This window comes from Manacus vitellinus, unplaced genomic scaffold (genome assembly GCF_001715985.3).
Source record: "Manacus vitellinus isolate BGI_N305 unplaced genomic scaffold, ASM171598v3 scaffold_3_pilon, whole genome shotgun sequence".
Taxonomy (NCBI): Eukaryota; Metazoa; Chordata; class Aves; order Passeriformes; family Pipridae; genus Manacus; species Manacus vitellinus.
The window spans coordinates 39279900-39293873 of record NW_021940535.1 but is presented as its reverse complement, the minus strand read 5'-3'; the positions used below and the strand labels follow the sequence as shown (position 1 = coordinate 39293873).

Here is a 13974-nt window from a genome sequence, read left to right as displayed (position 1 = left end):
CACCTTTCCCATGTGTTTTCTTTATTTGCCCATGTACCAGTACGTATTTTTGTTTCACTCTAGTCATAGACTTGTGATGCTCCATCTCTGTGGATGAGTCACTGAGACCAAGTTCCCTGCTGGGTAAGTTATATCACAGTGAGGAAAGGGCAAAAGTGTGCCTGTCTTCGTGGAAGAGGGGGACACCTAAGGACTGTGCTTTTTCTACAATGTATTCCAAACACTTTAAAAAATATTTTAGAAACAAAGCTGAAGAGAAGCATTAGAGAACACTGCATGACAATAATGACAGTCTTCAAAAAAAGCCACTGGCATTAGCTGAGCAACATGTTCCTAGCATAGACACAGAGAATAAATCTTGCCTTTCAGAACCTCAGTTGCCTCTTAGAAAATGAAATGCATTTAACTAATTGTTGTTTAATCTATATCAGTTCTACAACTACTTCACAGAAAGAAACAATGAACATTGGTACAGGTCACAGACCTTCTCCAGAGGTCCACCTATTTCAGGAAGGCATCTGAACACCTTTATAATAAGATTTTTTTAAAGCACTTACTTGTGTCAAACCTCTGTAATGAAAATTTTGTATCACTGATTTGTCTAAGAATAAATTGTAGGCACCTGTCCACCTTTGGAATTTGCCTCTTTTTTTCCCAGAAAAGTATCTGTGAGTTACAAAACTGTGAGATTTCCACAAACAACCTCCAACAGAACAAGCCCTAAATACAACCAACAAAGAATTCAACTGCTGCTGCACTGGCACCACTTGGTGTGTCAAAAAGCGCATTCTGCAATTTCTGTACTCCCAAAATGAGTTTACGAGGCAGCCTTGACTGAGCTAGGAGGAGGCTGAAAATACTGAGAATACAGTATCACACCACTAGATTTCAGTTTCCCATTGGTTACACTACAATTTCCACATGTAGTTAGTTAGGTAATAACAGACCCTGCCCTACCCCACCCCAGCTCAGCATTCCCACTTGGTTTACCTTTTCAGGGACTTACTCCAGATCACGTATTTTACCATGTTTTACTATCTAGTGTGAGCTCTGTCTGTACAATACTGATTATTTTCTGCCACAAAGACAGTTTGCTGATATTACCTGTCTCACAGTGTTTGAATTTACTAAGCCTGAGAGATGGTTAGACTTTATTACTGGTAAAATATTTCAACGGTATGACTGCCACAACTACTCAGTTCCCTTAGACTGTTCATTTTAAAACTTAGAAGAGGGGCTAAAGCTCAGTGACTGCAGACTGGTCCATATCCAGTTAGGACAGGAGAACAGAGTTACATTCTTGTTCTGTTTTTGGTTTAGGTCATGCTTATTTCTAAATTTCATTCCAATCAAAACGACCAGAATCCTCATCAAAGCTTTACCTCCTGTGAGAGGTTTAGACCCTTGCCCAAATAACATTATTAGTGTACGAATCAAACGTGCATTGAACCTCTGCTGCTAGGTTTGTCTATGTGCATTAGAAAGTATGACACCTTGAGCCATCATGTATGTTTTAATTACAAACTTGGCTTTGCTGTTTCATATTAAAAATCAGCATCATTCCACGTACACTGCAGGATAAGTTTTCTTTGCCTGACTGTGGATACTTGTGTCAATGAAGGAAACTTCCTCTCCACAGGTTTTATTTGAAACATTGGCTCATTCTATAAAAAACCAACTTCCTAATGAGCAGCTTGGTGAGATTTGCTGCCAAATTATATATTTGACTCAATTTCTGGCAATACTGAATTGCTGATTTTTCTCTAGCTGCTCTCAGGAACAACCCAGATGCTCAGTCAGCTAACAGGACACTGACAAGGGGAAAAGATCTTGTGCCCCAGAATCCATCAACGTATGTGCTAGGGTGTTTGTAAATATGGTTTTGACTACAGAGCACAAGAAATACACGATTTGTGTACACATGTGTCCTCAATAATTTAACACAATTCAGTGTGCAGACCCACTACAAAGCTAGACATGAGTTACTGTTCACCCAATGCTTCTTCCCAGTATAAATGAAATCCAGATAAATTCTCTGTAGAACTCAGCATACTCTTCATGAGTTTCACATACAACTGGCAAAAAACGGACCTTAAAGGAAAGGCTGATTTTCATCAGTAGAAATAGTGGAGAAGCTGTAATAATGACAACGGCCAGATTTTTACGGCTGCGCCATCTCACCTCAGTTCTAAGAGCTGTGCCTAAGCAAAGGTTTGTGCTGGAGGTGAATTTTAGGTTTCATTTTTTAACACTATAGATGAGACTCTAAAATAGCATCAGGAAAAAGTAGAAAACACTAATTTTCAAATCCTTGCATTCAACATTCTGGGGTTTTTTTGGTTGAAAATACAAGTTTTGCTTTCTCTGACAGAGCTGAAAGCAAATTATTAATGCAATAGGCAGCATGCAGACTAAATGACCTAAGTTTAGACTCTAATCCAAATACCATCTTAGCTTACCTGGGGATTTTTAAATAAAGCATATTTTTCCTTTTTCTCCAAAAACAGAATCTTATTCTCAGTGTCTCGAGTCCAGTCTGATAACACTGCAACAACATTTTCATGGTCTTCAAAAAACCTTTCTGGAGAGATAGAAAAGGTAATGTCAGACATTCAGACTCTTTCTCCCCTCTCCTGAGGCTGCAGAAATTCCTGTGTAAGAATGTAATCATTATCTGATGTTCACTCAGACTTGGACAGTCCAGCTCTTTTCCACTACACAGACAGGAGTAAAACCACATGAAATTGTGTCACATGGAAGTGCAAAGCAGCTACAGAAGATGTCTTACGTAGCTGTGGCATGCTCCTGGATTCCTCCTGCATCTCTATGCTGTTGCTTCAAGATCACAAAGGATGGAAACGGTGATCCACCAGGAGCAGATGGTTACACTCATGTCTCTCAATGGCTCTCTGCTTTTGTTTGCTTTTGTTTTTTAAAGGTTTGCAGTATGATCAGGGAGGTACATATTCACTTTGGTGAATCAACTGAAACAAATGTAAAAATTTATTTCCTTGTCTTTTTACTTATTGGAACAAATGAAAAATTGCTTTTTGCCAGCAGGGAAGAATTCTATGCACTGAAAATAAAATGTTTGGTTTCAAGCAACTGTATTTAAAAACACAAATAGAAAAAGAGAGGAAATAGGAAGACAGACTGAGAGCTGATGTGAAGATATACTGGTTCACCCACCATCACTGTAGCTAAAAACCTTACCAGGGGTGTGGGAGACCTAGCGTCAGTTCTGTCCCTTCCTGATCTGCTCTGAACCCAGGTCCTCCACCCAGGAAAGCCACAGGGTATGCTGAGGTTAGGTAGCTCTGATCTCTTCTGCAGTTTCACTTACATAAAGTAGCTGAACAGTAATACAAACCCCCTTTCAAAGGAAAAGGAATTGAGTATCATTTGACAGGTCATTTTGGAAGGACCCAGCCCGTACTTTTCTACAAATTCAGTACTGGGATAGGGAATTCACCCAGCTTCAATTTACAGTATGATTTTGGTAGTTCCCTGGGAACAGCTGTACTTCTATTTCAGTGATCTGATGATGACATCTTCCAATGGCCTAGGTTGGCCTAGTGTAAGAGGAGATAACACAGCATACATTTCCTAGGCTTTCTTTAAAACTTTTGACAAGAGTTCAGTACATCCCATCCAAACTAAATTTTGTGAATTAATTAAATTCACAGAATGGGATTAGCTTCAGGACCAGTCCACAAGTAGATGGCAACTTTTAACAACATAAACAACATAACTCATTTAGCAACTCATAAGTAAAAAATAGAAATAAAAAGCACTATTTAAAACCCAGGTAATGGTTTGAAGAGTAAATAGTACCTTATAGCCCATGATAGCCATAAAACAATTCTCAGATCATAACACACATTTTTGCCACATATACTTTTGTTTATTTATTTCCCACACCAGGATTTTCTTGTATAAATGGTGTGATCTTACCATCCTCAGGAGGGTCTTTTTAACAGTTGTTGTTACCAAAAAAGAAAAAAAAAAAGTCAAATCTGGATGCCTATTATAAGGCAATAGTCTTTATTGTAAAATACATGCTGGTATGTACAGACCAGTGTTATATTGCCATCTCACTACTGAGATTATTTGCGATATTTAACATAATTAATCTAAAACCGCAGTTTATTTTATTTGCAATTATAGTCTTTCAAAATAACAGTATATATAAGATATCTTGTCAAAGATCTTGTGATATAAAATTAGCTTGGACCTTTGAATTAGCATGAAATACTTGCTGCTCAATTTTGCTTCTCAAAGTAAACGTAATTTTATTCTTTTAAATGCCTGAAAAGCAGGTAGAAAGATGAACTGCAGAAAAGTCTGTCTTCATGCTGATAGTAATAAAGCTATCTAAAACAGCCTAGAAATATACTGACAAGAATAAAGAATAGTTCACATTGTTTTGATTTTGAACAAAATTAACTACATGTTGCTGTGCACTGGAAGCAGAAGAAAGAATATGTACCATTCCACTCATACTGAAATTCCCTTCTGCAAACAAAAAGACTACATTCCCAGCAGATTTGGACCTGGTAATAGATGTCTGCATCAGGAGTTAATAGATTTTTCTTTTTTTTTCCTGAACCAGCTACAGGTTTATTTCCTTTGACACTTTTCTTCTGTCCTGACTTTTAAAATGATTTTTATTCATTACGAGAGTAATTTCTTACTATACCAATACCCTAACACTAAAACAAACCATGAAGCACTAGCTGGGACTAAAGTAACACAAGTAATTTTTATTTACCAAAAAAAAAATAATCTAACAATTAACCCAATGTTTGTATCATATAATCTCACTGATACCTTCAGTTTTAACTGCATGATGGGAAATCTAAAATGTCTACCCAGATTATGAAGAAACACAAGTCCATTCTTTTTAATGACTGTGGAGATTCAGAAAACAATCTGTTTATGTGCTGTCATCCTAACACTCAGACATGTTTGTCCAAGTCACACTAGACAAAACGGAGCAACTTTTTAAGTCAGGAAAACAACAAAATTATTCAGTGACTTTTATGAGATTTCTAGGGTCAAATGACATTTGCAGTCTTTCCTTAGTTAAGATAAGCAGGTACAAAAGAATGCAGCATCATTATCTTAACCAAGTAGCAAGAACAGATTGGTAGTAAATACCTGTGCCAATCTTACAAGCAGATGAGTGTTTCCTTGCTCATGACCAGTCAGGCTTTTTCCAGCTATTTTTAAATTTCTTTAAAAAAGCATGATTACAGTTGGGGCTCTTTTAAAGTGCAATATTGATATTTGACTTTATTTGTGCATTTTCACATCTCTGCTAAGGGACTGTAAACTAAGAACATTAAAGGCTGTTTGACCATTTCCCATTTCTCTAGGTCAAATGTGACCCTGAAAGAAAGTTGTGGCAATTTTCCTTTTCCTTTTGATGTCAATACCTTTGCAGTCTGGACAATAAAAATATTCTGAAATAATTCACAATTAGAGAATGCTCCGATCTTAATCAAACGTTGAAGCCTTTTTCAAACAAGAGTCATTATGTTGCACCAAACAATATGTAAGTTTTGCACACCTGTTTCCTAGGGACCTACAGGCCAGGTTAATTATTTCCTAAATAATAACAGCCTCAGCAGAGCTGCAGAGCCATCAGAGAGCAATATCCTGTTCACAGCCACACTTTAAGAAAACAACTATCACAAATGAAAAGCATTAGAAATTACTGATATGCTTCTCACAGAGTCTTGTTTAATTACAACATCTGTTTGGTCAGTATGTAACAGCCTGCTGACAGCACTCAGGCACTGCATCCTCTCTTCAAAGAGTAGAGTTGAGTACTGGTGTGTTCAGGCCTGCCACCACCTTGAAATTCACATAGCCCCTTCATTTTTTGTAAAATAGAATAGTGGAAATGGTGATGGGCAAGGAGCCTTCTGCAGTTCAGAGCACGGTTGAATGGACTCACTTCTACAGCAAGAACAGCTCTATATATTCCTGCAGCATCCCTCAGCTTAGAGTCTATGATGTTCCAACTCCAGGGGACACAGAGGCAGGAGAAATGTTATTACATTTTCAAGATTACCAACAGCATAGTATACACCATATCTATTTGCTATATGCCATGTCACTACACCACTTACCAATCTGCAGCTCTGGGTACATTTCATACAGACACCAGTCGACGTTGCAGTCGCAGTGGGTTTTCTCAAAGAGATTGTCTAAAACATCCCGTGTCACCTGACGTTCATCCACCATCAGTGACTTTGTGCTGTTATCGTACATGTGCACCTTGATAACGAGCTGAGTAGAGTCACAGAAGAGTCAGTTAACTTCAGAAGCAAGAAAAAGGCTAGCCTGAATCTGCTAACACAGATAAGAAAGATTAAGGCTGAAGGTTATTACTGATTCAAAGGCATCCTGTGTCCCACAGCGAGCTTAGGGAACAGAACAGCTTGGAAGTTTTCCCATTATATTGCCACCAAAATAAAGACCTTTTCTCAAAAAAGAAAATTGAAGCTTCTCCTCTGCAAGACTTCAGGAAAGGTGAAATTGCTAGGGAGAAAAAGCAGAAGCTAATCTCTTCTTTACATCTACTACACGTGCAATTAAGGAAAATGCTTGATAGGGAAAGCAAGTACAAAAGGACAGAGTATTCCTAATGTAAGCTAGAAATGTGGAAAGCTTAGTTTTAACTGAGAAAAAGAGCATGCACTTCTTTCAGAGGAACAACACAAGAAAACGCTGAAGTATGTAAAATGTGAAAAAACTGCAAATACATTATAAGGAAAGTACTTAAAATGCTCCATTAGTATTGAAAACAGTAGAATAATTCTCTACAGGGTCTGTACATGGAAACTGGAACCAAACTGGTGAATTGGGAGGACTTTTCCATATACTCCTGTTTAAATAGCTCCTTATTTTAAAATGTGCACATAAGAAGCAAAGTCTGCCCTCCAGAAGTCCAGGGCTGTGAGCTAGCTTTTCACTATCCTCCCTGGCCTCTGCTCTCCACTTTTGGTAAAAGAGAGAAGATTAGTTTTCTTGACAATTACTTAATCAATTTAGAATTCAAGAATGGCACAGTAATGTCATTATAGTGACACAGTCATAAGATTGAGCCCTACTGGGTGGGAAAAAAAAATGGGGGGAGGGGAATCTCCCAAAGGAGAATTGCTAACATTGCAAGGAAAAGGGGATGACCAATGAGCAATCTTAATATTTAACAAAGGTCAAGAAAGCCAAAATTGGTGAAATCCTCCCAGTACATTCTCTCAGAAGTAGCATTTGTACATGAACATGAAGTGTTCTGTGGGAATCATCTCAAGTCTTGACAACCCCAAATTTATTGGATGCTTCAATTATTCTTGGAAGCCCTGCAGGCTCTGATCTTCAGCACTTCCCATCTTCTGTTTGAGCAAGACTGAAAGGTCACGATTGTTTTTTCTTCACATCCATTTTTCAGGGTTACTGAACACCTGCAGCTCCTATTGAGTTCAGCTGGAACACTAGTTTAGGATGAGTGGGCATAATTACATGACACACTGCAGCAGTGTGCAGACACTGGCTGGAAGCTTTCTAATTTGTTGGTCTAAGATAATTTCTATTATCCTTGTACATAACTACACTGCTGTGAAAAGATTTAGCAAGAAGGCCCTCATTAATTTAATAGGGTTTAGCTAAATCCACATCCACTATAGAAGTTTAATACTTCTGAAACTGGTACAGCATAAGTAAGCAACATTTTAATGTACATTCTACTTTCTCTAAAGCAACCTATCAGAAGTGTGCTTTGCCCCAGCATTAAAAAAAAAAAAAAAAGGCACAGCTTTCCAAATCATCCTAAAAATAAGTCCCTCAGGTGGATGACAAGACAGTTCCAGAGAGTATCTTTACAGACAGAACATGAAAAAGCCTAGTCACTTGAATAAGAGCTTTATTATTAAAAATTATGATAATAGATACTTAGTTAGTAGCTCATGGTAGCATTTACTATTTTAAGGCTCACCTTTTTAACTTTGGCTTCCTTCAGTTTCTCTAATGCAAGTTTAATCTTGTCAGCTTTGGCCCGTGCCTCTCGTTCTTCCTGAAAAGATACAAGATACTTGGTGTATTTCTTGTTAAGTAATGCAGCAATTTATGTTTACTTGAAAAGAGTTGTTTCTTGTTATTTATACCAAGAAGGTAAGGCTTGCCATGGGAAATTTCATAGATACAGGGAATTCCCAGCTTTCCTTGACCTAATATCCTCCAGCCAACTTTGATTTACAAGTTCAGTGCTTCCTTTTGTTGCCCACTCATACAGTTCTTACATGATCTGTCCCTCAAAAGCTACAGGAATGCCTGAAAACTGGACTCTTCTATGTTTCTGCACGTATAACTGATACAAAACAGGAGGTGAAGGAAGACTCAGCCTAAATGAAAAAGCACTGTGGAAGCAGTTGCTTGGAAGAAAACTCACTTCTCAATAGGGTTAAGAGAACTAGAGTTTTTAGGATCTTACTAAAAATTTGGCTTGGAATTATACAACTTATAACTTTATACCTTCTGTTAAGTACATTAATTTACTTGAATTATTTCACTTGCCACATGAGTTCTTACTGCATGGATACTTACTGAGAGGAACAACTCCTTCAACTAGATGACATGGTTTTTTATTCTACTAATGGACCTATTTGTATTAACACAGACACAGCTAGATAGTGCTCAAGTTCATTCCAGCTTTTGCTGAATGCTACAGTAAGATTCCCAAAAACCTCTGTATCACTCGGTTCTTTTTTTTAAAGCAGCTGTTATCAGTACCACGCCTCTCTCTTAATACCAGTGAGGTTTGTGATCCAAGAAGACTCTGGATCCCCAGATGCTGAGAGTTTTAGGTACATATACCAAATGCCACTGCCTACTGTTGCCTCTGTGCCTACTGTATTGGTTGTGACCATTTCTTTTTGCCATCTGTCTTCCAGAAGTCTTCTCCAGTAACATACAGAGCTGGAAAAGCACATTTTGGACAGCAAGTAACTGTGGTTCCTGAGGCTGCCTTGGACTCTTGGTACTACTGAAGGACTCTGTTCCTTTCCAACTTTACATCCCTGCTGCCCCAACTGAAAACTGTCTCGTCTTTGCCTTCTTGCCTCTTTGCTAATTTTCGCTGTCCCTGTTGCTCTCTCATACTTTCACAGTCTCCTTTGGTTTAAAGGGGTAGGACCAGCTATGGTGCTGACAGGCACCCAACTTCCAGTCAATGACTGTGGAAGAAAGTTCCTGCCCTGCTTCTACACAAGATTTTTCTCTGTTATCTTCAGCCTCCATTTTCTACACTACAGTCATAATTTTACTGGTCTTCACACTAGGAGAACTGATTGCAACTCATGGAAGATGCATTTTCAAGAAACTAGGCCTAACTAAGCATTGCCATCACTTCCCTGTTAGAGAGATATCATAGAATAATAGCAAAGAAAGAGCTAAGAAGGTTAACTTATTCATCTCAAGTTTTGAGGCAGGTTCAACCAAAACTAAAGTCCTCCTAACTGATATCCCTTTTGCTGAATTAAACATCTTTTGCTTTATCACCATTTGAAACATGCTTCTTGTTGCCAAATTCTCCACTATCAATACCAGACAATCATTTAAAAATATATTTGTTGGGTTTTTTTTCTACACAGGTATTGAAATTTGCATTGCTACAGCTCAGCAATGCTTAACTTAGAGAATCCAAATAGTCTTTTGTAGTTGAACAGAAGTTCTAGGGAAGGAAGAGCCTCTCACACTGTGGCCCTCCCTTTATCACCCTTCTTCAGAAAGCAGAAAAAACATCTTAACCAAAGTGGTTGAGTGGGGCATGGGCAGATTTTCTGACGAAAATTTTAGGCAGGTATAACTCAGGCTTCACCTGCATGTGACCTGTGTTGAACAGAGTTCACACATTGTACAAATCTGTGCATCAGAGCCATCACCTGAGAGCCTTCATGTTTTCATAAGCTTTGTCTGACTAAATGTAGAAAAAGAAAATAAGTTATCAGATGCAAAATTTTAGCACTGTTAGAGAAATGCTTTGACAAGCTACAAGATTTTTTTTTTTCCTGCTACAGTATCATCACCACATTTTCTGGAATCTTTAAACAGAAACATATAAAGTCATACAAATAATGCCACAAAAAATGTAGAAGGCCTTATTTAGCTTAAAAACAGTTGTAAAAAGAAATGTCAGGATTGATGGAAATTTATGAGACACCTCTATGCTTCCCTGAAAGAAAGGTTGTACTTCTTAATTTTGGCACACTTAAAGGTTAGAGAACAGACTTAGTATCACAGCTGCATTGGGAATAACTAACACTATTCTTATTTGGCTACACCAACCAGAAGTGTTAGACAAAACTTCAGCCTTGATTGGCTCAAGAATCACTTTTCAAGAATCCTGCCTTACAGGAACATGGTTTTGATGATTCCATTTACAGCTGAATTTCATTTTACTAAGCAGAAATGTCATGTCAAAGCAAATACTAACCAAGACAGTGAATATTAATTTGAGATCAATTCTTTCCATATTAATTTTAAATGGTTATTACCTCCATCATTCACACTGCAACCTGCGTAAGAGCCCTGTAGGCAATTTTGTGGACACTATGCCACAGTGGGTATGTCATCAGTATTTAAATACAACATGTATCATAAAATGAGGCAAAGGCTGCAGGAGAAAGCAGAATCAGTGCCCTAATGAGGAAATCATCTACTGCAGACATATTCCTTAGAAATGCTTCTACCACCTGCTCCCATCCTTCTCTGCCCCACTCCCTGTATCTGCAAAGAGATCAGACAATACCAGTAGATTTAACTTGGCACTGTTTCAGAGGAACACTTTAATTGAGGGAGAAGTGACTTTAGGCTACGTTTTTTCATATAGAATTCCAGTTGTGTTTAGCAAGTATATCCTCTTCTCACTCTGAAATCTTGTTTAACCCTCAGGCAATACAACATGCCAGCTAACAGACATTTAGCTCAGTGCAACACTAATGGGAAAGAACTGCAGTTAATTTCAGTGAGCTTTAGATCACAGCATCATAAAAACATTGTTTGGAAGAGAGGTCTGAAGGCCCACAGCCAGTCTCCCTGCCCAAAGCAGCACTAGATCAGGTCAGCCATGATGTTCCTTTGCAAAGTTTGGAAAAACTTGAAAGACAGAGAATGTGTGATCGCCAGATCACAGCGTTACACCACCATCTGAAATGGAAAAGGTTTTCCTAATGTCCTGTCTGAAACTACAAAGCTACAACTTGTACCTGTTACCTAACATTACCATAGAAGAATTTGGTTCCACCAGTTTGCATCTACCCTTCAGGTATTTTTAGGATGTCATTAGATCACTCCCCAGCCTCCTCTGTCAGATTAAACAAGCCCAGCTCCCTCAGCCTGTCCTTGCTGGGCCCTGATCACTCCCTGCCCTTGGCCATCCCATTAGCTCTCTGCTAGACACTCTCCAGTATCTCCACATCTAGAGTGGAATGCAGTATTCCAGGTATGGGCCTGTCAGTGCCAAGAGAAAGGAACAATGGGTCCCTTAGTTTACTGGCCATACTCCTCCCAAGAGGCCAGTTTCCCATACTGAGATAACTTGCACTCATGGTTCTTATTCACTGTGGTATCCACTAGCATGCCGTCTCCTCTTCACTAGGGCTGCTGCTCAGCCTGTCATCTCCTAAACTGTACAAATGTATGGGGTCATTACACCCCAGGCACAGGACCTCGTAACCTTGCTGGGTTTCTGAGGGTTTTGCTGGCCTAGTCCTCATGTTTTCAAGGTCCCCTTGCACAAAATATCTGCCATTCATCTTGTCAATCAGTGCCCTTAACTAAAAGCATCCACAGCACATCTGCAGGTGGGTTTTTATGTCATCACTCAGGTCACAGATAAAAACATTAAAGTATACAAACCCCAGCGCTGATCCCACTTGCTACCAGCCAGCAAACCACTGACTACCAGCCCTTGAGTCTGGCATTTTGGCCAGTCTAAGTCCATCTAACCAGCTACCCTTCCAGACCATACTTGTCAGCTTCCAAACCAGACTATTAAGAAGCTTGGTACTTCCTTGAAGGTATAAATCAAGATGGGGACATATTTGTGAGACAATGGATAGAGTTGAGCTTAATAGCATCTCTTCTACATCAATTATACTAGTTAAATAAAAGACTTCATCTTATAAAGCTGTCTAGCTGCTGCTTTTTCAAATGTTGATATTCCTTTAAGATAGGAAGTTTATTATCTTTGAGATGCAAAAAAATGGCACAGTTCCTCTCACATGAAGACTTTCAGTCTTCAAACAGCTCCGAAAGGTCCTATGCATCAAATGAAGCTTTACCCAGTGAATCAGTTTTTGTATCATCAGAAATGTCCTCTTCCCACCCAATTTTCTGTTCCTTTTGCTGAATGTCTGCTGTATGATGCCAAACATAGCGGAAGCAGTGATGTAGAGGTGACTCATATTCAGTCCGTGTGGACTTCTAAACAGTAATGAATTGACCATGGTTTAAGCAAAACTGACTGGTACAGTTCTACATGGGCTGACTGAGCACTTTTCATGTTCCCCAAAACATTTCCATTCCCTAAATGCAAACATCTTATCTCTGTCATAGTTACTGCACACATAAACACTGATGAAACACATAAACACTGAAAAAGATGATTTCATGTTTTTTGGGCTGCATCACTCTTCTAATTCTAATGCACACGCTCTCCTCACAGGGCGGTGACAAGGCAGAATTCTTACATTACCTACCTCTCCACAACCTCACATCAAAGAAATTAACTTCTAAAGCTTCTACTAGAAATATCACATTTGATTTCAGTTGTTCAGCTCTGTAGAAACACAAACAGGGAGGAGGTTGTGATAAATCTGAAAACTTTGACACAGGTAAGCCAATTGTTTATGGTTACCTGCTGATAACTTTAGCACCTCCTAAGTAAAGGGCATTTGTCCCCTATTGCAGATGGTCTTCATTACTTCCTTTCAAAGACAAGACCAAGAAGAGCAGAGTGATTCTGTGTTAGGATTAGGAGAGATACTTCTTGTGCTCAGCCTTACATCTGATCTCCTACCAAATGCTGAATATCACATAACTGAACAGCTTTTCCTATTGCAAGAAATCACTTAGGCCAGGGATGGATCTGGGAAACATTTGCAGAACTGTCTTATCAGTACCAGTAGCACAGACTGCTCTGAACGAACGTAGTGACATCTTCACAAAGTGGAGGGATCTTTGGCCATGTTTTGCACTGATGCCAAAGCCAAGTTCTCTATAAGAAGATATTAACTGATCAATGCTTCTTAAAAATGTTCAGTTATAAATTTTCTGTTACAATAAACCATTTGCGATGATTTATGCCTGTACTGGGCTATCAAAATGATGATTAGAAAGGTGAAGGAGTGGACAATAGGTCAAGGAACAGGCAGAAACTGCTCACAACAGCAGAAATCTCACTCCACAGTTCATGCATAGCTTTCCCATGATGTATCTACCTGGGATATCCACAAGCTTTCCAGTGCCAAACACCACTTGCAAAATTACAAGAACAAGTGAATGCTTAGAATAAGGTTCCACCCAGACTTACCTGGGTAAGTGGCTCAGAAGGAGGTGGAGGAGGTGGTGGTGGAAGGTCTAAATCAGGGTCTGGAGGTGGAGGGGGCAGGTCATCCCCAGACTGTCCAGTAATGGTAACACAGAGACTTGATTTAGAACAAATGTCACTATCCAAGCCCGTTGAAGGTTGAGCGACTGTACTTTGCTGGTTGCAAGAAGATTTCTGTGCTTGTAAAGTTCTCTGTTCAACCTCATTTATGTCTGCTACAAGATCAGCCATTAAAGCATCCAGGTCTTTGTCCTCTAGGGCATTTAAGGATTCTGAAAAGAAAAACACAAAATGTGTCAGTGAGTGCAATGCAAAATACTGTTTCCGGTTCCGTGGAGATTAAATTGCAGAAGGCATGG

General features: G+C 39.0%; 1 protein-coding gene across 1 annotated transcript in view; it reads right to left on the bottom strand.

Moving 5' to 3' along the window:
- Positions 1-13974, bottom strand: part of APBB1IP (amyloid beta precursor protein binding family B member 1 interacting protein) — a 65266-nt gene that overhangs the window by 30990 nt on the left and 20302 nt on the right. Inside the window, exons 4-7 of the mRNA XM_018075192.2 lie at positions 13598-13887; positions 8003-8080; positions 6138-6297; positions 2460-2581 (exon numbers count right to left, since the gene is read on the bottom strand). Of these exons, the coding sequence (XP_017930681.1) occupies positions 2460-2581; positions 6138-6297; positions 8003-8080; positions 13598-13887 (650 nt within the window). The remainder of the gene's footprint in view (positions 1-2459; positions 2582-6137; positions 6298-8002; positions 8081-13597; positions 13888-13974) is intronic.